Source organism: Chlamydotis macqueenii, chromosome 1, assembly GCF_036417535.1.
Source record: "Chlamydotis macqueenii isolate bChlMac1 chromosome 1, bChlMac1.mat, whole genome shotgun sequence".
Lineage (NCBI taxonomy): Eukaryota > Metazoa > Chordata > Aves > Otidiformes > Otididae > Chlamydotis > Chlamydotis macqueenii.
Genome location: NC_141556.1, coordinates 54,371,083 through 54,393,938, shown reverse-complemented (window position 1 = coordinate 54,393,938; position 22,856 = coordinate 54,371,083). Strand labels below are relative to the sequence as shown.

Genomic DNA, 22,856 nt, shown 5'->3' with positions numbered 1-22,856 from the left:
AAGCTTTTTCTGGCAAGTCTTTTAAAGCTATTTTGGATAAAGAGGGCTTCTCCTGAAGCTAAGAATACCTATTGAAAATGCTCCCACTAAGGAGCAGAGGTGAATTAGTGATGAGTCCCTTGACCCTTGAGAAGACGAAGAACCTATTATTTCAAGTTTTAGCTGAACCCTAAAAAAACCCATGGTAGACTTTTACTCAGCAAACTACAAGCTAATGAATCCTCTTATACAGTGTGTTTGCAATTTCCTGAACCACGGGAGCAGTGAGAACTCGGTAAGTTTGCAGATGTTAAGATTGCTCTCAGAGCTCCATTTCTCCTTTATGTTGCCTAGAGATTCACGGAATCCTAATTAACATGCAGGCAGATGTTCTTTCTTTGGGACAGTTGTACAAGTTTTCTGAAGTAAAACCAGGAAACAATCTTTCCCAATCTGTAACTCTGTTCCCATCAGACTGCCTGGCCCATTCAGCCTGTCTTCAGGGAAGCTCTCTAGCACCATCATGAATTCCCTTAGGAAAAGGTGTCTTCTAACACTCATTCTGCTTTTGCACACATCAGTGCCCACAGTAGCTGCACACAACTCAACCTTCCTTTATAAGGACTTTGTTACACTCTTCCTTGTTGTTACCGTGTGTTTAACTGTTTGCGTCAACAACTACTTAGCTACATGAGTGAAGACTGCTCTGTCGCTCGCCTGTACAAGCACCTCCATGGGTGGCTCAGGCACAGCCCTCTAATGTGGAGACATTGGGCATGCCTGCTAATTGAAGTGCCCTCTAGCACGTTGTTATCTGTCGCCTGAACAACTCCATGGTCTCCAGCTATATTGCACCCATTTGTGGTAGTGACTCCATGATGTAGAAATGACCCAGGGTGGCTCTTTGCAGAAACCCTGAAGCTCTGATGCGATGGGTTAATAGGCAGGATATGTTGCATGCCTGATCTTAGGTTGAAGTACAGGTTCCTGCAGAAGCTGTCTGGTGAGCAGGAGCTCCAGCTTGACAGTGCCTGCAATTTGGAGACCTTCAGGAATCCTCAGCTAGTTCAGTTTTTGCATTACGCTTAGGACACGAAGGAGGGTTTCTAGACACAGCTAGGCCTCATCGTCTTGATAGAGTTGGCTCCAAGCTAGTGATTAATGTGTTCCAATTGTAACCACTATGTCCCACACAGCCATGTAATCCTTGTGTGAAAATATAAACTAACCTTGAGAGAAAGAATGGCAGACTCGTAAAACTTAATGTAACAAAGTACTACCAAGTTTTTTCAGGAGACACTAGCCGCAACCAAGATAAGGGGGGCTTAAGGAATTTGCAAGCAGAGTGATGAGCCAAAACAAGACCCTATATGGAAAAGAGACTCAGAGTTCAACTAGCAAACACAGTGAGGAGTATTTACTTTATCCCTCTACCACCAGAGGACTCGCGAAGACCACCAGAAAGAACCTCTACTCATGCGAAGATGAACATTTGCATATATTAACGAGTTCTCAGAATTCTGATTAATATGTATGATTTTGCAAGATATAGTCTCTGTGATTTTGCCTGTTCATTGGAGCACTTGTGGTGGAGCAATTCCCTGTGCTGCCCAGCGCTGCTAATAAAGAATACCTGCTTAACAATCATATTGGATTCTGACTGTTGAGTGAACTTTTTTGTTTCAATCTAAGCAAAAGAGTGACAAAGTATCTCTCTTAAAAGTGTACACTTTGTCCTTAGTAGGAACCTAACCAGAATGTAAGACATGGAAGTTTAAAAAAACAAACAACAAAACAACCAAAAAAAACCAACCAAACAAAAAAAACCACCAAAAACCAACAAACCCAAAACATGCTGGTACTGTCTTATTTTAGATTACTGGGGAAGAATTAATCTCAGTTCTAACTGTATAGGTCTGTGATAGAAAAAGCAATAGCTAAACTAGTCAGACCCACTTTACCAGTAACAGGAGAAACACAAGCTTTTTCTAGGTCATGATTCATCTTTCTAGTGTTGGCACCTGATTCAGATAGTAGCTGTCTCTTTTGAAAGCACAAAGTTAGGGGTTGGATAAATCTAATTTTACTGGCTGGAGATCCAGATATTTGTTTTTATCCCCAGTCTCTCACCTCTCTGTAAGCTCCAGTCCTATCACCCAGGCAAAGGTGTTTGCTCTGGTTTTCTTGGATATGAATTCTCTTGCCACATTACAAACAGAAGTGTTAATGAGGCCTTACTTTACCTGGGCAATGGCAGAGCACATCCAAATCTGTGCCATTAAGCACATACTTTTAATCAGTTCCAATTGGGGCATACCACGTGCCTAAGAGTAGTATTTAAATTTGAAGCAACATTAATTGTACTCTTTTCTGATATAACCTCAGCTGACCTGAGTCCTGTCATCCTCCTCTCTAATTTGATGAAGCAGGGCTCTGCTTTGCTGGTTTTAGACTTTGAATTCTTCTCCCAGCTTTGTAATTGCCTTACATGCCTTAGATAAAGTTGCAAAGCCTTACCTTACTATAATGATCCAATTTACTTCAGAGGATAATACCCTTACAAAACATGCAAGCCATGTACATAGAAGCTTTGTTAAAGCAAAACAAACAAACAAACAAAAAGCACCCCCTGCCTCAAAAAACAAAAAACAAAACAAAAAAAAAAACCAAACCCAGAGCAACTGGGGAAAAAATTCTCAATAATCTTGGGCGTTTAAAAAAGAAAAATAAATTCCAGGAATTGTCTGTCCTCTGTTAGCATATACAAGAGGGGAAGGCCATTAAATAAGCTGTTTTCAGTCCCCTGATTTTGAACTAACCTAGTCTCTACATCAGTCATCACAGCTTAAAGATACAACTAGTGTAAAATCTGTCTTGTGTCGCATAACTTTTGAGTGCAAAATGGAGAGAGTAGAGCTGATGGTTGAGCCTGGAAGCCTGGTCATCTGTCCTGGCCTAGGCAGTGATTAGGATAGTAGCCTGGCTGTTTTTATCCTCCTCATCTGGTTCTCATGCCTAAAAGGTCATCTGCCACATGGACTGTCTTGTGCTATTTGCTCCTCTCCTCTAGTGCCATGAGACCTCTGACTTGTTGTATGGAAAATATATGAATTCCTCCCTAAAACTACTTGGGATTTTTATTTCCCAAATTCTCTATGACTGCAGGGTTGGAGAATATTGATCTGTCTCTTCAACTTTCTTGTCCTTTTCAAGAAGTAGGTTATGATTATGGCATGTAGTCTTGTGTTGCATTGGAGACAAGAAACTCTAGAACTAAAATTAATACTGTATCTGCAGTTTCATTAAAGGTGTAATGGTGCAAAGCTGCTGAATGCTCCTCTCTTGCCCCAGCACCTCCCTCCGCAGATCCAATCCCCTCAACTTGTATCTACCCTGGTACTGGTCCGGCCCTTTCATGCATCACTTCATCTACTAACACAGTAGAGAGCTGCCTTCTTGCACCAGCTCTCTTGTTTATCTATCTACATAACAACCTAATTCAAACTGCAAATTGCCAGAAAAAAAAAAGTTACATTTTTTTTGCTGGGCTAGCGTTTTGCCTGAATGTATGCAGACAAATAGATTTGGTAGTCAGAATGGTACCAGAGCTGAGATAAGGAGCAGCAAGGTAATGCAATCAAGTACTTAAACATCTGGGAATGGGGCAAGGCACAGAAAGAGAGTGGAGAAGGTCGATATAGGATTCTCTGAATAATCAACAAACCATTCAATCATCTCTGACTGTATTCTCTAACTATGCCCTGTGGGAAACTGGGAAGAGCTCCTGTCTGCATCCTTCCCAGAGGAAGTTACGGAATCATGGAATAGTTTGGGTTGGAAGGGACCTTTGAAGGTTATCTAGTCCAACCCCCCTGCAAGGAGCAGGGACATCTCCAAACAGATCAGGTTGCTCAGAGCCCTGTCCAACCTGGCCTTGAATGTTTCCAGGGATGGGGCATCCACCACCTCTCTGGGCAACCTGTTCCAGTGTTTCACCACGCTCATTGTGAATCTTTTTTTCCTTAAATCTAGTCTGAATTTACCTCCCTCTACTTTAAAACCATTACTTAAGTTGCCCTTATGAGTTTTAATATAGGGAATTTTGTCTTGCTGGTATGTGCTTTCCTTGAGGCTGGTATGTGTTTCTTAGTTCTATTTTCTTTCTTTCAGCACTTGATAGGAGCTAATTTTACTGGTGACTGATGTAGTTCTGTCAATTCCAGACCTCAGCGAAATAATTTTCTGCCGATTTAAACAAATTAAGAAATGTGGAAGTTCTATTTTGGCTTGAATCTGATGATTACATTTCACTGAAAGAGGAAGGGTGATTTTAACTTCCGGGCTCCTGAGCAATTTTTGGCAGTTGATTTTTATCTTGAAATGTAAAGGACTTCAACAAAACAAACAAAAAAGCCCCAACCAACAAAAAAAACCCTTTACAACTTTTTTTCCTATTATTTAATTGGGATGAAACGGCTAACCAAATTAAAAAAAAAGAAAAAAAAACCCCAATAATTTCAATCTCCATGAAACTGAATCTGTTTAGGGCTGGCATGAGTGGGAGTTTCTGTGGCAACACATAGGATCAAATTATGTACACTTTAAAATAGAGATATTTAGCTTAATCAGAAATGAAGGAACATGGTTAATGGTGAGTAAAACCTGCTAGATATCAGTCTGAAATTATCTCTTTCAACTGAATCAACAAATTATATTCTCTTCACCTCTGTGTTTTTTTGGTCCCAAATAGTAAACTATTTCTGTTATGCTTTAAATTCATGTGCTAACACTTTCAAGGTGTTTCTGTTCTACAAATTTTCCTCAATGTGAGTTTTGCTATGAAGTAGTTCAGTCTCATTCTTGCTTATCTTTCCATTGTATAGCAGTTAAAGCAGGTATTAGCAAGGTCCTTTAACTTAAATTTCAACAATTCATTTGACTGTTTGTCATGCATTGAAGTAATTCTTGTGATTAGGAAAAGCTTACTTTATGGACTGGGTTTTTCTATCAATGCTTGTTGATAAATGAGTTGGTAAGCAAAAGGAAGGGAAGACACAAAAGAATAACTTCTGCTACTCTTGTTCTTTCAGGCACATGTATGACCATGCTGCAAACATGTACCCACAGTTAATTAAGAATCCCGCCATTCGAAGTGGAGTTCAGAATTTTATGGCGTATGTATTTAGTTCTTAGAAAAGAAATTATTCAAGACTTGGGGTTGGAGGATGACAGAATTTTGGAGAGTTTTTTATTCTCTTCCTTATGGGCTAAAGAAAATACATGCTTCCTTTCCCTCTCATTGAATGCCATTAGTATGAAAAAAATTCTAAATATACATGAAGGGCGTATGCCCTTCCCTAATTCTGATTCTTTCAAAGAAATGTTTAAAACCATTGCTATAAAGGGATGTGGATAATGCCAATGAATTATGAAGGTCATTCTAGTCAAAATCTTTTTCTAAAAACCTGATATTTTGAATATGGGTGTTCAGCTACACTAAACAGTGTGGCTTCCTGGCATCTTAATCTTTTTAGGATTGTGTATCCTTTCCTTCCTCTGTGAGCTTAGCATTTTTTTATCCTACCACTGTTCTAATCACAAAAGTCCTGATTCCCTTTTCTCTTCAGCTGTATAAATCAAAACTAATTCTGCTCAAATAATGCAGGTACACTGGTGGAAACTACAAGTGGGAGAAAGAACCAAGCCAGGTACTAGGAAACTCAGCAGTGATTACCAATTATTTAAATCTCCTTAGACTTTTGTTTTCTTCCATTACAAATACTTCTGTGAAACTTTGGTAATTTCTGGGGACTATTTTTCCCATCTTACCCTTGTCTTGTGGTTTCCACAAGGGGTTAGATATCTGACTGATTCTGTTATTGGTGCATATTTAAAAAGTTTTAGCTTATCCAAAAAGAAAAAAAAAAACCTTAGCACTCCCTTGCTACCATTCTTCATCATTGCTGTTGTCCTTGTGAGAAAAATGGGATAGCTATCATATCAAGTTGTATGGGTGTTATATCAATTTGTATGGGTATGGTGGGGGTTTTTTTGTTTTGTTTGGTTTTTTTTTTTTGTTTTTTTTTTTGTTTTCCCAGAATGACTCAGCATAGCAACTGTATCCCCCAAGATATGTTGTTGGATGGAGAGGGCATTTTTTGTTGCCTATATCATGGACTCCTGCATTGCTGTTTTACTTTATAGCAGTTTTGCAATATTGGCTCTGCTGCATTGTCCTTAAAGTCTTTAGCCCTGAATGCTCTGACCGTATCCCTGTTTCCTCTGACATAGTTCTTGCATCTTGTTACTTCCAGAAAGCTAAATCTGGCTGGTTTTATCACCCATATACTGCTGGAAGAGTTTCTTCTTTACCAGGTTCCTTCCCTCTTTTTTGCTTCTGTATGTAATGCTAGATGGATAGGTACAAGAGGATGGAAGAAGCCAGAATCTGGTCCTGACTTTAACATCTGTGGTTCTTCTGTGGCTCTTTGCACACAGCAAAGGAGGGAACTCTGGGAGATCCTTACAATATTGGCTGCTCTTGCCCTAGGGTCTGTTCAGCTTGTGTTACCTCATGCTCTAAACCCCAGTTATTTGGCTAGTAACCTCTTGATTGGATTTGGCACATGAGATGGTTGTGTTTGGCCTCCCACATTTTTCTCAGTGGAGGATAGCAGTGGTTCTTAGGCAGTGTTTGAGCACCACCAGCAGAAAGCTTTCATTGCATTTGTACCTAGGGGAAGGGTTCATGTGACCTATCAAATGCTTGTTTCCCTTTACTGACTTTAAGGGAATGCTAGATCTGATGTAACTGAGTCCCCCATAGAGGTGGAGTCCAGCTCTTTCTATGATACTAAAGTCTGGTAGAGGCACACTACTGTAGGGTATGTTCATAGAATCATAGAATTGTTTGGGTTGGAAGGGACCTTTAAAGGGAAGAGACCTCATCTAGTCCAACTCCAACATCTTCAACTAGAGCAGGTTGCTCAGAGCCCCGTCCAACCTGGCCTTGAATGTTTCCAGGCAATGGGGCATCTACCACCTCTCTTGGCAGCCTGTTACAGTGTTCCATCACTCTCACTGTAATTTTTTTTTTTCCTTATATCAAGTCTAAATCTACCTACCTCTATTTTAAAACCATTACCCCTTGTCCTATCACAACAGGCCCTGCTAAAAAGTTTCTCTCCATCTTTCCCCTTTATGTACTGGAAGGCCACTGGAAGTCTCCCTGGAGCCTTCTCTTCCCCAGGCTGAACCACCCCAACTCTCTCAGCCTGTCCTCATAAGAGAGGTGCTCCAGCCCTTTGATCATCTTTGTGGCCCTCCTCTGGACCTTCTCCAACTGGTCCATGTCCTTCTTATGTTGGGGGCTCCAGAGCTGGACCCAGTACTCCAGGTGGGGTCTCATGAGAGGAGAGTAGAAGGGCAGAATCACCTCCGTCAAACTGCTGGCCACGCTTCTTTTGATGCAGCCCAGTATGTCATTGCCTTTCTGGGCTGCAAGTGTATGTTGCTGACTCGTGTTGAACTTCTCATCCACTAGTGGCCCCAAGTCCTTCTCCTCAGGGCTGCTCTTAATCCATTCTCCACCCAGCCTGGATTTGTGCTTGGGATTGCCGCAACCCATGTGCAGGATCTTGCACTTGGCCTGGTTGAACTTCATGAGGCTTGCACAGGCCCACTTCTCCAGCCTGTCAAGATCCCTCTGGATGGCATCCCTCCCCTCCAGCGTGTTGACTGCACCACATAGCTTGGTGTTGTTGGCAACCTTGCTGAGGGTGCACTCAATCCCACCATCCGTGTCGCTGACAAAGATATTAAACAGGACTAGTCCCAGTAGCAACCCCTGAGGAACGTCACTTGTCACTGATCTCCACTTGTACATCAAGCCATTGACCCCAACTCTGAGTGCAACCAGCCAACCAGTTCCTTATCCAATGAGTGGACCATCCATCAAATCCCTGTCTCTCCAGTTTAGAGAGAAGGATGTTGTGCAGGACACTGTCAAATGCTTTGCACAAGTCCAGGTAGATGATGTCAGTTGCTCTTCCCTTATCTGCTGGTGCTGTAACCCCATCATAGGAGGCCACCAAATTGGTCAGGTACAATTTGCCTTTGGTGAAGTCATGTTGGCTGTCACTGATCACCTCCTTATTTTCTATCTGCCTTCACATAGTTTCCAGGAGGATCTACTCCATGATTTTGCCAAGCACAGAGGTGAGACTGACTGGCCTGTGTTTCCCTGCGTCTTCCTTGTTTCCCTTTTTAAAAATGGGTGTTATGTTACTGCAGTCAGTGGAAACTTCCCTGGACTGCCACAGCTTCTCAGCTATGATGGATAATGGCTTAGCAACTTTATCCACCAGTTCCCTCAGGACCCGTGGGTGCATCTCATCAGGTCCCATGGACTTGTGCTCCTTCAGGTTCCTTAGACAGTCTTGAACCTGGATCTGAATGTTCACACCCAGAGGATGTAACACTTATGTATAAAGTATTTCCAAGGCATATCTACCTCAAAACACTAGGAAAGTTGGATCATCTGGGTCATAATACATTTTTCCCTTCCCTGCATTGTCAATTATACTCTAAAATAGAAACAAGAAAACCCCAACCTGTTTGTTCCTCTGCAGGAAACAAGATCAATGGACAAGACAACAAATCAGAAATAATAAGGATGACCCCTTTTGGAGGCATGCTGGCTATATTATTGCACAGTTGGATGGTCTGTACATGGGAGCCCTCGAGTGGGCTAAACTACAGAAACGAACAGTAAGATTACTGCATCTCTTTTTCAGTAGCTGGGGATGGGATGTCAGAGGACAAAGATGGGAAAAGGGAATCTGATTTTTTTTTTAAAAAAAGGACAGTTAGTGGCAAGCACTCATTCTGCATGCCATTCTAAAACGTCAAAACATTAAAAAAACTAATGTGGCTGTTCAGTGTAGATAATGTGACTGAGCACTCGGGTCATGCCACCACACATCCTTTGCACAGGACTTGGAGCCCTGGGCACACATGTGCTGATGAGACTGGGGGTGGCTTTTGTATCCATGTGTGAATGTTGGAAGGACGGACACTTTTAAAGTGCTTGCTGTCATTACTTTACAATTGTTATTGAGCAAATGACCGTCTACATATGAAGAGTAGCTGCAACAGCATGAATCAGCACATAGGGAGTTTATTAAAGCTTTCATTCTTATTTCCAAGCATCAAATTTCAAATCTTAAAAGTGTCCCTATTTTGGAATATGTTTTATGTTGCTAAACGTTGTCTCTTTTTCTAAGTTTCCAATTACAAAATACATGGTCAGTGCTGTGGCAGGCCAAATGGGGTAGGGTTGAGTTTGTTGTGGTGTCGGGGGTTCTTTTTTACTTGTGGGGTTTTTTTTTTGTTTGTTTTTTAAATTCAATTAGAATTGTGTTCTGGATCATCAGCTCGCATGTAATAGCAGAGCCTCTTTAACTCTAGTAGAGCTATCGTAATTGCAATGCTGTCCTTAAGTCTAATATCTCATAGGTTTCTCAATGTGAGTTGGAGGACTTGAGTAATTGTAGTTGACCCCGTATTGTCTTGGTTTCACCATATCAAGAATTTAGAGAAGTTGGGAGTGCTAAATAATAAACAGTTGAGTTTTAGTAAAATGCACATCTCTTTCTTGTGTAGAACTTCCTCTGGAGCTTTCATGAATGGGGAATCGGCTCAAATTCGAAGACAAAACTGTTCACAATAAAATGGGAAGATCTGTCCTGATGGGCCTGAGTTATAAGGAAGATACTAAGAAACCTTGACTTTCTAGGAAGAGAACTCATTAATTCCTTTCATAAGCCTGTATCTAAAGAGCCCTGTAAAGCTCATCAGTTTTTTTTTGGCTGCTTGAGAATCCTTGAGGTTCAGATGCAGGGAGGAGAAAGTGCTAGTTTGTATCTGAGCTATTTCTTTATATGATTCATTTATATGATATATTCTTTATATGAATCATTCTATGATTCTATAATAGGCATGTTCTACCTGTAATGAACATTCCCTGATACTTATTTATTTAACTGTATTTTGTACTAAAAAGCACTGACCTCTGAAATGACTGAGTCATTTTTATCCTCTTTTCAGAGATCTCATCAGCATGCCTATATAAAAATGGTGCATTTAGTGAAAGTTCAGTCATATGTGGTTCATAGTTGTGTCCTCTATTCTTGAATTATATGCAGTGGATATATTTATTTCTTTTTTTCCAAACATGCCTGGAGCAGTTGGTGAGATTTATGTTGACTCTTTCCTAGGCCATTCACAATTCTACTTTGGGCATTATCACCTATGTTGAGATCTATATCTTTTTATTCAAAGCAAAAATGTTCCCTGTCTATGTATGTCTGACTTGAGATGGTGCTGCAGTTTCCTCTGTTTCCCAGAACCAGTAAGTTAACATCAGTCTCTTACCTTTGAGTATAGTTTGGACAGCTGCTTTTGCACCTAGATGTTTGGTTTTCCTTGGCATCAAAATGATACCTGACAGCTCTGCCGAAGTACATGCAGTTCACTTTGGATACGACGCTACTTTTCAAATACATCTGGGAGGTTAGGCTACAACATTGCTATTTGTGTACATATTTACTGCTGTTAGGATCCACTTCAGGAAACAGAGCTTGAAGACTGTTGCTCCAAGCTTACGCAGACAATAAAAACAGGTGCAGATGCAATGATACTGATTAGTATTTTACCTTTGTCACATCCACTTATCTGAGAATCAACGCAGCTTCTATAAACAGTTGGCACTTATAAAAACTAAACAAAAAAAAACCCCGAGAAGACCAACAGTATCTTCCTTATTCCTTGCCCTCCAAAGAGACTCTTTTCAACTTTGCTTTTGCAGTACCTGTTATAAGAATGTTAAAAAGGTTCTTTTATTTAGTCCCTTAGATTGTTGCAAGTAGAATGTTTAGCCAATAAATTCACCTAATAGGTGATTATTTTTTCCCCCTCATATTCAAGTATTATACTTTGGTTCAATTAATCCAATGATGTTTTGATCTTTCTTTGTGCAAGAACTGCAGCAACAAGTATTTACTATTTCCATTACTTATTTCTCACCTTAAAAAAAATAACTAAAGAAAGCCTCCACAACAAATCTGCATGTTTTTAAAAGCAAATCTCATTCCGATTCCATGTTTTCCGTAGTGCTTTGAGAGTTTCTCCTTCTCTCTTTCCTTTGGTAGAGACTACTTTTATTTCATTAAAAAAAAAATCCTTTTAATATGCATATTATCTTAGGATTATTATAAATGAGAATAAGTTTATCTTTTGATCTACAGTGGTGCAGTAGTTTGCAATTCATGGTAGTAATGAACATTAGAAATATTGAGAATATCTTGTGTTGGTTGTGTGGTGATTTTTTTTTCCGCTTTTTATCCTCTCCCAACTCCCATCAGGCAAGCAAAAAAAAAAAAAAAAATCTGAAAACTCCAAAACCTGCAAAATCAAAACTGAACCAAACCCAACATGTGACAGGTTGTATTTTGTTGCCACGTTCTAACTGCTATTGGGAAAAACTATGCATACTCCTAAATACAACTGATCACTCTGTAATTACTCTTTATGTTCAGAGGGCAATTTCCCCTGATGTCCTAAGCTTAAAAGAAGGCTAAACACTACAGAAGAAAGGCTGAGAAGTCTTACTTTTAAATCCCAAAAGATCAGAGACATGAGCAAGCAAAAGAGAGGAGGAGATGGATTTCAAAGCTCTTGCATTTCCTTCCACTCCCACTCCCCCCAGTGAATGCTTGTACATGGATAAAGTGCTCTCCTGAACAGTAAGAAGTTGGTTGGTTAACAAGGATAGGTCAGAAGATGGAGAAAAGAAACTGTGCTTATGAAGTCTGTGGATTTCAACACTGAGCACTGGGCAAAGTTGAACAAAATTGCTCACTTTTCAAGAGATGGAAATGAACCATACCAATAGCTAATCTGCTTTTAAGTTTATACACTTCATGTGTCAAGGTTTCCTATCAGCACTACATGTACCTTTTCAAACTTGCTAGCAGTTGGAGTTTTACATTTGGTGGACTAGTTGGTGTGCACTTATTTGAGGAAGACAAGTGAAAAGATGTGAGTTTCCGTTGTCCTATACAATGCATGGTAGTTTGAAGCTATGCCAAATCCACCTAGTGCTTAAATGAGAGTTGGGTTATGTGCACACAGGTCACTCTGAAATGTTCCATTTTTCTTTTCTCCCCTAAACTTCAGGTCTACTTCATTTGAATGTTGTAGAACCATTGTGTCGGCCACAAGTAACTGAACCTTACTACAGAAAGAAAACTTGTTTTGGGCTCTGAACTGTTTGATAGTAGTACTAGTACGTATTTCTTATTCCTATATGTATGAAGCAAATGTTTTGCAGGGTACTGTTCTAAATTTTTTTAATTGCATGAAGTCTGCTTTCCTGCAGGGCTGTTTTAGGTAGGTGCTTCCGTTAAGACCTGCATGAAGGCAATGTGTTGTTGAAGATGTCCCTGCTCCTTGCAGGGGGCTTGGACTAGATGACCTTTAAAGGTTCCTTCGAACCCAAACCATTCTATGATTCTATATTGTAAACTTCTGTATTTTGAGTTTGATATTTACCAGTATCATTTGAGAATGATGTCAAAATCTGAATACATTTTCTTGGTAAAGTGTGACATTATTCCATCTGGTTTATCAACATTTTATATCCAGTAAACAAACCCAACCCTTTTGTCAAGACAATTTCTGAAGGAGGGGCACTCAAAGAACATTAAGCCTTTTCATCTGCCTAATGCTCTACCAACGCTGTGATTAATCTTGGGCTTGTCTACACAGGGAAATGACTCTTGAACAAGTAGTACAATGATTCTAGGACAGTTCTCTATTTGTACTTCCTTATTTTGTATTGAGAATGCTCACGCATGGAGAAGTTGCTGGAAAACAATTGTTACAGAATAACTTGTCTATTTTAACATCCCACGTAGACAAGCCTTTAAGGTTGATTCTCTCCTATCTGCTATCCTTTCTAAGTTTATTTCTCCTTGCAGCTAATGTAACTCAAACTGATTTTTTTTTTTTTTTTTTTGGCTATTCAGGATGGTACCCTAGAGGAGGAGCCACATGTTTTAGCAAAAGGACTTTCTCTTGTCGTGGCTATACCACCTCTCTGCTTGTCAATTTAGCTCATTCATTCATTCTTCAGGATGTAAACCATGTGTGCAAGGAGTTTTCCTGACACTGCTGTGTGAGATGAGAGAAGGTGATTACAAAAGACTGTAATATGCCCTATATTATGCACTTGTTATGATGCACACTTTTTTTTCCCTAATTATTGTGAGTGGACCCTGATTAACTCCTCATAGAGAAGACTTTTCCATATATCCTGGAAATCAACTGTAATAATTCTTCAACTGGAGCTCTTAACTTTGTGGCAGATGCCTCAGGCTATTCCTAAAATTCCCAGATTTGGCCTGCATTGCAGACACCCAAGTCTTCTGTTTGAATGCACTGTTTTACCGAGACTCCGTAGAAGCTCTGTGCACTGTGCTTGTGTGATGTCGCTGAGCATCAGGCAATCTTAAACACAAAACCAGGGTTATTCAAGCAGAGCAATGAGTTCTTGCAAAGAAATGGGAACAAAACTTGCCCCTTAAAAGGGGAACGAAAACAGAACCCTCATGGGTACTTAACAGCCTAGTTCCTCTTTTTACTTCTCTAATATTTTGTCTGGCTTTGGGAGCTGGCAGCCTAATCTCCCCCAGTAGAGCCCTAGGAATTTACATAACCTTTGCTGGTTTGTTTGGGTAGATCTTTCCTCCTGCTCTCTGGCTGCCTTTCTTTGCATGTAGCTCTGATAGCTTCCTTGGTTGGCACCTTTGTTTTAGCTTGAGGAGACTTACTAATAGTTACTGTATTTTTTACTTGAAATGACTGTAAGATAGCACAGAAGTGTGAGACACTAAAAATATACAGGGAGTTCCAAGTGGTGCTGCAGCAGTATCAGCGTAGCTAGCTGTAGATGTTGCAATGAAGGCAAGATTTATGGAGGAGAATATGGAGTGGTAGCAAATAGATGGCAAATGCAATTAAAATGTCTCAGGGCTGGTTGAGCATTCTCACATGCAATCCTGTTCGTTCCCCTCCTGGTGGTACTTTACAGTAGTGCCTGTGTAAATTGGACACTGAAAAACGGCTTCTCGTCATTGTGTAGTGTGCTTACAGACCTTTAAGCGCAGCTGGATGGGGAAAAATTGTGCTGAAACAGTGACAAGTCTCTCTATATGGATTCCAATGAGATAGCAATTGTTGGGACTTTTTTTTTTTAATGATTCATACCTCGAAATTGCTTAAAACTGTCCAAAGATACATCTGTTGATGTTTATCCATTGTGGCCTTTGCTGCTCCCTGTTTGGGTCCTTACAGCAAAAACATGATGAGCTAAAGCAATGTAACATACATGAAAGTTTGCTTTGGATTTTTTCTTCCAACTATAGCTGCTGTTAGGGCCTTCTGCAATGCATTATTTTAGTTGTGAGGATAGCTTATTTCTCTCACTTGTCTTGGTAAGCATTGTGGGAAGGTTTAATTCCTTCCCCTGGGATATATGGACTGAAGTTTACACTATTTTTTGTTTTCCTGTTGGTTATTCTCTCTGCCAAAGCAGCAGATGGACAACATAGAATTCCGCCGTCTGAATAAAAAGAAAATGGATTTAGCACTGTTTATTTTTCCCATGTCCTTGTCTTCCCTTTATTGGGGTTTGTAGAGAGGTCAGCTATATGGTTTAATAACCGTGATTTATATTGCAAGCAATGTGTTTCTTTGCTATGTGGTTATGTCCCATTCTAAAATTACTGTTCATAACCTTACAATGATGTGTGCCTGACTTTTTCCTTAAGCCTTGCCTTGACTAAAGGCATGGTGCAAGCAAGAACCAGGAAAGATTTAGAAAATGGTCTTTCAAGGTTGAGGTTAGACCACTGTTAAGCTCTTATTTTTGAAGAGGCAAATTAAGAGACGGTTCTGAAGAGCATGTTGCTCAATGAGCTGTGTAGTTAACCCTGGCTATACCATAAGGAGTTTTTGAAAGCACATAGATGAGTGCCTTTTAACTGACTTCCTTTCTTCAGCTAGTTCCATACTTGATTAGTATTGTTCACATATCTTGCTTCCCTCATTTATTTCCTCCTCCTGAGCCCAGGGGATATCTTAAATTACAGTCTTTATAAAAATCTGAAAACTCCAAAGAGCTTTTGTTAATGTAAGGCTCTCCAAAGGCATCTAGATAAATAAAAAAAATTTAAATCTTGCTGTTACCCCAGTGTAACAGTAACAGCAGACTGATTGGTATGCTGTTTGCAGAGGCACACAGAAGTTTCGTAAGTTACTGCTAGCATCTCCTTTTTTTCCTCAGAAACTGGTAGTGCCACTACAAGGGCCAGACCCGTCAAGATACCTTGGTGCCTAATGTCACACTGAGTTTGAGCATCTGGGCCTTGTGTGCAGGTGTTTCATAGACCCACATAAGAGCTTACTTTAAGAGTAAAAGAAAAATTCTAACAGCTGAGACTGTCTTGATGCTTCTCTGTCTGAAAGCGCTTTTTGTGGTCTCTTGTCTCCCTTTCCTCAGCCACTGAGCGTCTTTGATGTCCAGTTTCTGAATGCAGTTGGAGACCTGCTGGACCTCATTCCTGCATTATATGAGTATTCTGCACGAAGTGGACAGTGCAACGGGGAGCCAGGAAGCCCTGGGAAATATCAGTGGGATATGGGTCACTGCTCTGCACTCATCAAGGTGAGCACCAAGAACTTAATCTCTAGTGACTATGTTGATTTGCAGTGTCGTGAGTCTGCATTTCTGGAGTCTTCACTGTTTGTGTTGCATGTGCATAAAGAGACTCCTGTCAATCAAGGTGCTTCTATGTAGGTGTCATTTGTGCCTCTATATGATTCTGGGTCCAGTTTTGCTCACTTGTGTTCAAGGGTAGGGAAAAAACCAAACCAAAACCACAGAGATTGACAATGAAAAGCTACTAGAATTACTAGGGAATGGGGAACTACCATGGAGAGGAGACTGGAGGAGAGTAACTTGTTTCACCTAGCCAAGTGAAGTGTGAAAGGTGGTATTATGAGTGTCTAAAAATATATTGGGCAAATAAGCAGGGAGGAAGGGAAGAGGGTTACTTAAACTAAAGGACAGTGCTAGCGCAAGAACAAATGGGTGCAAGTGGCTGATGCTTTCTTAAGTGTTAACAGTTATACTCTGGCACTGCTTTCCAATGGGAGTAACTACAGAAAAAACACCTTTAAGATAAGTGTCTGGTACATCATGGTGGCAATTAAATTCCGTGATTAAAATTATCAAGGATCTCCTTAGCATGTGGAGACTCCATGTATCCCAGAGCGGCAATGTTCACCTTAAATTGAGAGACATTCATTCAAGCATTTGCCTACAACAAGAGGTTTCTGAGCTAACAATCAATCTTAGAACTAGGGAAGTACTTCGAAAAGATGTGCTGTCAATGAATATATTTACCTTTTCAAAATGAATTTACTTGCATTTGCTTCTGTACTTTAAAGTCACCCAGAGGCATTTTCACAGAAACAGCATGTTCTAAGTTCATGTTGGATATGTTTGCAGAGAGCTGATCTGAATGTGTAAATGTGTAAATACAAGTATTCCAGCGGAAATGTGATGCAGGTGTCCCAAAAAACTCTAAGCTATTGCATTTTGAAAAATAACAACTAATTATTTGAAAACAACTCACAAGCAAGAATCATTTCCAGAGGTTTCAGAAATTCGTTGTTAAGTACACAGTTAAAAGCACAAGAATCTGCTCGTTCTTGAACAATGCAATTAATCAAACTACTTAAAACAAGTTGTTCTCCCAGTTTCTATCAAGTACAAAACATGCAGAGTATAGTAGGGTCTGAAATTATTAATCTTTCTGTTTCTGTTTCCCAGATTCTACCTGGATACGAGAATATATATTTTGCTCATTCCAGCTGGTTTACATATGCGGCCACGCTGAGAATATATAAGCATTGGAACTTCAATATAGTTGATCCATACACTAGCACCAGCCGTGTCTCATTCAGCAGTTACCCAGGTAAAGTCAAGAAAACCAAACTAATGTAGATATCCAAGATGGCATGGACCATCTTACTGTACTGCAGATGTCTTGCCTATAGAAAGGATGATCCGTCACCAAGCAGTGGCTTCAATGTACCTTAAAACTTGTAGCCACTGAGAGGACAAAATGTCATCTTCAATTTTCTGGCTTGTCGTCATCTTTTGTTGTTGATTAATCGCCTTCACTGCTCTGAATAATACTAGTTAAATATTCTACCTCTGGCACAAACATGCTGCTTTGAATTCTGCTCGTGTAGTTTGCAGTCATCTCAACTGTTGAACTTCTCACCTTGCCTATAGCATTTCCATGTTTGGTAAGAACAGTTTTGAACACATCTGTTTACAAGTGTGGCATGACTCGTGCTGTAATGGGATTATTAGAGAGTATCAAACACTAGGCATTTGAAACTGTATTGCCTTCTTTGGTGTTGGGTTAGCAAACCTTCAGTTGTGGTGGGTTTTTTTTGTTTGTTTGTTTTTGTTTTTGTTTTTTTTTTGTGTCGTTCCTCCCCTCTCCCACCCCCCTATTTCCCTCTTGCAGCTTCTCTATAAGCTGTTGCATAGGGGAGTATTTTTCTGTGCTTTTTTTCATGTGTTACTAATATAGCAGGCTGTCAGGTTTAACCCCAGTTTGCAACCAAGCACCATACAGCCACTTGCTTATCCTCCCACTCTCCACGGGGATGGAAGAGAGAATGAGAAAGAAAAGAAGATTCACTTGTGGGTTGAGATAAAGACAGTTTACTAGGACAGCAAAGGAAGCGATTATAATACTACTACTATATACATATATGTAATATGATAATAATAACAATAACTAGAATATACAAAACAAACAGTGCACAATTTCTTACAACCTGATGACCGATAGAGCTTGTCCCAAGCAGTGATCTCTGAATGATCCTGAGAGGGAGAGGAAGAGACAGAGAGAGTTGCCCACCGACTGACCCCCCCCTTATATACGGAGCATGATGTTTATGCTATGGAATACTTCCTTTGGCCAGTTTGGGTCAACTGTACTGGCTCTACCGCTCCCAGCTTCTTGCACTTGCACATTAGCAAAACCTGGGAAGCTGAGAAAAGTCCTTGATCTCTTAGCAACAACTAATAACATCAGTGTATTATCAACGTTCTTCACATACCAAATCCAAAACACAGCAGTTACTGGGAAGAAAATTAATTCCATCTCAGGCAAAACGAGAACACAACCAGAATATTTAAAGTCTCCCTTGAAAAGATTAGGCAGCATATAATATTCTCATGTTTCCTTGAAGAATGTTAGAAATTGCTAGCAGTTAATGTTTCAGTGGTAAAATACGTAGAGGACCACCAAAAAGGGTGAATATGAAAAACCAAAGCAAATCTAAGACTCTAAGAGTGAGGTAGTATTGCGTAAGTTTTTAAGGTGGAATTTCAAATTCAAAAATACCCAAGCACTCAATCTTCATAAACTTTTAAAAGTTAAGTATGTGCTGTAGGAGACTGTCTCATTCTGGTGAAATTTTGTTAGCTGATGATTTCAAAATGTGCTTTGTTGAATTACTGCGCTTTGCCTTATTACAAGGGAAGAGTGCTTCATGACAGGGACTCCTGAGTCTGTGACTGGGAAACTGTTTTGAAAAGCAGTTGCATTCATGTCATGTTGGGAGGAAGTCTTTTTCTGTGGGGTCCAGACCCTCCTCAGTGACCCTCAGGAATGCAACACTTTGCCAACTGAGATTATTTTTTTTGCTTTGAGGAAGAAGTAGAGGTATTCTGACGAATGCCTGTTAAGTATACAGCCTTTCAAGAGCTTGGGTTATCTCTGATTCCCTTGGAGGAATTTCACTTGCTTGTTGCAAGCAATTTTGCCAAGCCTCTGTAACCTGGTTAGAAAGCCAAGGTTTCTGTCTGAGCTCTGTTCACCTGAATGTACAGAAGGCTACTCTGGATCTTATATCTCCCAGGAGAAATAGTGTTGAAGATGGTACTGTCCTTCAGGAGAACGCAGCTCTGTTTAGCAACTATTGCATGCTCATTGTGCTGCAGATTCAAAACTGGGGATCAGGATCAGCAATGCAGAGCATTTCTTATTTTATCTCTGGTGGGTGTCAATGCTACTGTCTCTGGGTTGTTCCTTTTATGGGTTCTTCATATGAAGCAAAATACAAGTCTTCTCTTTTGATGAGACTGATAAAGCTTGCTGTATGGGAGGATACCTGAAAATCAGCTACTACTACGCTGAAGTGGTTAGGGTCTGTTTGCTAGTGTGTAAAATCCCAGCGTGCTTCCCGGAGACTGTTTAGGTCTGCAGAGATGGCTTATTTTAAAGCTTGCTTGTGCCGGGTAGACTGTGACACAGTGATGTGATGAAGTGTACTTCTACCAAAAAAATTCAGTGAGAACTGTTGCAAAACATGGTTGCCATGGCTGCAGTGAAGTTTGAGAGACCCGTGGTATGCAAAGTGTACTCCCTGGCCACCTAATTACAGGGCACTATCACAAGCGCTAGACAAGCATGATCCATTGACTACAGCAAATTGCATTAGCTCTGGGTGTAGTTCACAAACTTGCAGTTTTCCAGGGGATGAGCAAGCTCTAAAGCACTGGCCTGGTAATGATCACACAGGAAGGAGAGAACTGCCAAATTCCTGTGCTCCACATTGTGATGAGATGAAGCCTTGTATTTTCAGGGCAGCTGACCACAGAATCTGCAGGTCCTGGCTGTGGCTCAACTTAGAATCATAAATAGTTTGTGTTGGAAGGGACCTCTAAAGGTCATCTAGTCCAACTCCTCTGCAAGGAGCACGGACATCTTGATGGCTGACTTCTCCCTGCAGCAAGTTCCCTGTTGTTCTGATAGACACAAAGAACCAGTAAGAAAGACCAAAAACAAGTAAGCTCCCCTGAGTAGTAACACGATCCTAATGTACGTAGAAGTATTGACTTTTGGAGGAAACAAGGAACATTAAAAGACAAGTGTCCTTTCAGGCCTTCAGTGACACCTGAGTAGTTAAAAGATTTCTGTCATCCAGTAGATTGGATATGAAGTAAAACTCTTCTGCTGTCCAAAAGCTGTGTCAGAAAACTTCAAGGAGTTGTTTGCCATCTGAGAAGGAATGTGCCAACTCCCCAGTTTCTCCTGACGTCACAGAGTAAAGTTTTACATATTGTTTATTTATTTCAAAAGACAGGCTACTACACTGCAAAAAGTAGTATTTGTTGTGACTCAAAGGTTCTAAGACTGTTGCCTAACCATGATGCATGTCAGCGTGTGCTTTATGATACAGCTAGAGGGCCTCACGCTTGCTTGCTTCTGCTGTGACTGAGCAGGTAGGAGGACAGGCAGGAATTGCAGAGTCTCTCCCTGCTTTCCCAGCAGTTCCCCACATTCCTGCCAGTGTGCTCAACCATCACTGTTGCGGCAAGTCTCTCTTAGCTGCTTTGTCCCTTTCAGAGCAACAGTAGCGCTGCAGAAGTGCAGCCAAGTGGAAATGAACAGTAGTAGTAATCTCTGCTTTTGCAGAATGATTTAGCCACTTGCTGCTCACTTCCACGCTAATCCTAATCCTCGCTTGAACTCTGCTCATAGTTTTAGCTTTCTCTTCTGTTGAAGGCAGAAAGAACCCAAATTGTACAGACACATCACAGTTGCTAACAAATGTTGGGTGAAGCTATGCTTATTTGAGGCGGTAAGAAATGTGATGACAAAGACTAGGTAGGTACTGTGTTTTGCAGGACGTATCTAGTAAAAGATCAAAGGTAAAGCCACCCCCCCAAGGCTGCTATGCAGTCGCTGCTCTACACTGCCTCGTTGAGGCATTCAAAAAAGTGAGCCCAATTACCTGATGAAATTTGCAGTCTTCCTTGGACAGCAGGGAGGTTGCAGCTCCCAGGATTTCCATCCATTTGGATGGACCTCTTCTTGAAGAGTTAGTTTTGAACCCTATTTAAGAAAGGGCATCTACCATTTGAACCCAAGCACTCTGGTTTGGCTAGTGACCTGCTTTCTCTGGGCTGAGACGCAGTCCTGTTAAGTGCTCTGATTTTTAGCTATTTAACCAAAACAGTTGAGAAAAACTTTATTGCCACCTTTGCTTCTCTGGTCTGCTGTCAGGATCTTGCTTGGCTGAGACAGGGGAACAAGACGGCGCAAGTTGTCTTGATGGATGGCTATATGTGTGCTGCTGAGGCAGGAAAGAGAAATAACGTGTTCCTCACTTTGACGTAATCTGGTGTTGGTGCAGGATCAGAAGGTGCAGCATTATCCTTCCCCACAGCCTCAGCAAGAGCTAGGAGGAACAAAATACAGAAAGGGTGGTAGCCGTTGTATTCAAGGGACCAGCTTGCTCATGAGGTATTGGGAGACCATTTCTTGCTTCTCTGCTCTCTCCAACATCTGTCTAAAACCTGGAGGGAAGTAGAGGAAAGCGTGTGATGCACTTGGGAGATGAGAGGCCAGAGCTATAGTGTGGGATGTGCTGTTTCTTAGTGCTTAGGAGAAGTCTGCGAGTGAAAGGAAGGCAGCTGGCGGGAGTTCAGTCTTGGTGTGAGAAGCAGCTGTTGATAGGGGATTAAGAAAGCTAATCCAGAGAAGACGTCTCTTTTCCCGTTGTCAAGTGTGTTTATAGGCCACAGCATTGAGCATCTCAGTCGGGAGCTACTCTCATCCTTGTGAGGTGGTGGCTAGACCTCATGTCTCTGACTTCCAGGCTGTAATACTGACCCTTTCTGTACTTGAATGAACACAAAGACCTTTTAAAATGCCCAAAAAGCAGATGCTATCTGATTCAGAAAGCAGCAGCCTACCTCTTTAGGAACAATAGCTGTCAGGAATGTGTTGCCCCGCCACATACTATTTGGTGTGCTCTCTGGAGGGCACTGTGGCTCGGATTTCAAAAAATATTTTACTTTGCTTGGCTGTTTAATATTGTCGTGATGAATGAAACTCCAGACCCTGGAAACTTCAGTTTTCCAGTGATGACTGGAAACTAAATCTAAATGTCTCAGACCCAGAAGATGCACTCAGAAGTGCTTTTGCTAGTTTCTGTGTAGGAACAGTCAGGTTCATTGGTGGAGGGGGAAATCACTTGAGTTGTTGATAAAAAATGGGAGATGAGTTTACAGAAAAAAAACAGGTGAACTGTAGAGTGAGGTAACAGTTGACATAAAAGGCATTTTCAATTATAACAGATTCTCATACGTACTTAAAAAGACAAGAATGACACAAGAGGACATAAAATACTTGCTGATATCTCTAGGCATCACCCAGATTTTATTTTTGTAGATGTCTTTGCCCTGGGTAAACCTGTTGCATGTGTTTTACTTCCCTTTGTTTCAGGGCTGCCTATACCTTAAGTCAAAATGGTATATGTTTTTTCGGAATAATTAGGTGTATCATGGAGGGCACATTGTATTATGAAACATTGCAGGATAGAACTCAGTAAATACTAGGGCCCAGAAGGAAATCCCCTTGTTTTCAGCTTAGCTGAGTTTTGCAATTCGTTTGAATTACAGTGTTCAAACTGCAATTAATTCAGCATCATCCCTTGTGTTGACAATTGCTTTGAGTTGAGTTTTTATATTTTATCTCAGCTGTTGATTGAAAAAGAAGAAAAAACTATTTGGTTTATTTTGAAGTGGGACACTTGACATTGGCACCCACATGGGAATTGGCGTTCAAATCAGTTGTGTAACAATTTCATTTCTGGTCTCTGTTTGGGCGAGCACTTGACTTGTTACACAACAGCTTATCGCTGGAGTATCCCATGTC

The 22,856-nt window shown here is 40.7% G+C and overlaps 1 protein-coding gene across 1 annotated transcript in view; it reads left to right on the top strand.

The window, feature by feature from the left end:
• Nucleotides 1–22,856, top strand: part of PLBD1 (phospholipase B domain containing 1) — a 43,696-nt gene that overhangs the window by 12,501 nt on the left and 8,339 nt on the right. The window contains exons 3-6 of the mRNA XM_086740102.1: nt 5,070–5,153; nt 8,610–8,748; nt 15,602–15,766; nt 16,937–17,081. Coding sequence (XP_086596228.1) covers nt 5,070–5,153; nt 8,610–8,748; nt 15,602–15,766; nt 16,937–17,081 — 533 coding nt within the window. The remainder of the gene's footprint in view (nt 1–5,069; nt 5,154–8,609; nt 8,749–15,601; nt 15,767–16,936; nt 17,082–22,856) is intronic.